Genomic DNA, 977 nt, shown 5'->3' on the forward strand with positions numbered 1-977 from the left:
ACGCCTGCCTGTACCGCGCCGTGGGCCTGGTGGTGCCGCGGCCGGTGGCCGGGCAGTCCTGCCAGCTGGAGCTGCTGGTGGAGCCGGTGCTGCGCAATGAGCTGCCCGTGGACCCCAACCACTGGGGGCGACTGGTGCTGGTCTACTCTGAGCCAGCCGGCGGCACCAGCTGAGATGGGCATTAAAGGCGAGCGCGGTGCAGCCCTGTGTCTGTGTCTCCTCTGTGCTGGCAGTTGGGCTGCGGGCAGGGGGCACGGCAGAGCTGGTGTTGGGGGGCTGAGAGGGTGGAGGCTGCATTTCGTCGACCTGGTTTGGTGGGTCCCTCTTCTCCCACTCCCGTGGCTGGGCTCAGCCCTTCCCGTGGGGGCCCGCTGGGTGGTGGCCGGGGCCCTGCAAGGGGCTGCCCAGGGGCTCCAGTTCTGCTCCTGCAGCCCTTGCTGCCTGCAACCTGCATGCACCGAGGCTGGGGACGCCTGCCCTGAGAACGCCCCAGCCCTGTATCTGCTTGCCTCGGGGACCAGCCTGGCGCAGGTGTGGACTTGCCAGCACCAGCTCTGCTGCGGCGCTCAGCCCCGAGGAGCAGACCAGCGTGGGCGGCCGCTGCACCCGTCCACCGTGGACCCAGCCCAGTGCCACCCAGCCCGCGCTGCCCTCTCCCCAGGGCTGGCAGGCAGTGGCTGTGCCCGTGCTGCCTCCCTGGATATCTTATGCGGAGAAGGAGAGAAAATTTATAGAAGCAATTATTTTCTCACAGTCTGGTGAGCAAGCAATTAGCAGGCAGGGAGGCAGGCGAGCGCGCTGCGCAGCAGGGTCACCCAGCCCCAGCTCCCTCCAAGCACCGGCCCCAGTCCCACAAACAATGCTGGCTCCCGGTCAGGAAAATTAATATGTCAGCAGTTAAGCTGCTGCTCCTCCGGTGGGGGACTCGCTCTGAAATGAATTATGTGACGGTTTGAAAAATGAAGGACTTGGCACAG

The 977-nt window shown here is 65.5% G+C and overlaps 1 protein-coding gene across 1 annotated transcript in view; it reads left to right on the top strand.

The window, feature by feature from the left end:
* The window catches only part of ENGASE (endo-beta-N-acetylglucosaminidase), a 5076-nt gene extending 4903 nt beyond the window's left edge, over positions 1-173 (top strand). The window contains exon 13 of the mRNA XM_019471404.1: positions 1-173. Coding sequence (XP_019326949.1) covers positions 1-173 — 173 coding nt within the window.
* The last annotated feature ends 804 nt before the right edge of the window (positions 174-977 follow it).

The sequence above is a fragment of the Aptenodytes forsteri genome, unplaced genomic scaffold, assembly GCF_000699145.1.
Source record: "Aptenodytes forsteri isolate BGI_AS27 unplaced genomic scaffold, ASM69914v1 Scaffold34, whole genome shotgun sequence".
Classification (NCBI taxonomy): Eukaryota; Metazoa; Chordata; class Aves; order Sphenisciformes; family Spheniscidae; genus Aptenodytes; species Aptenodytes forsteri.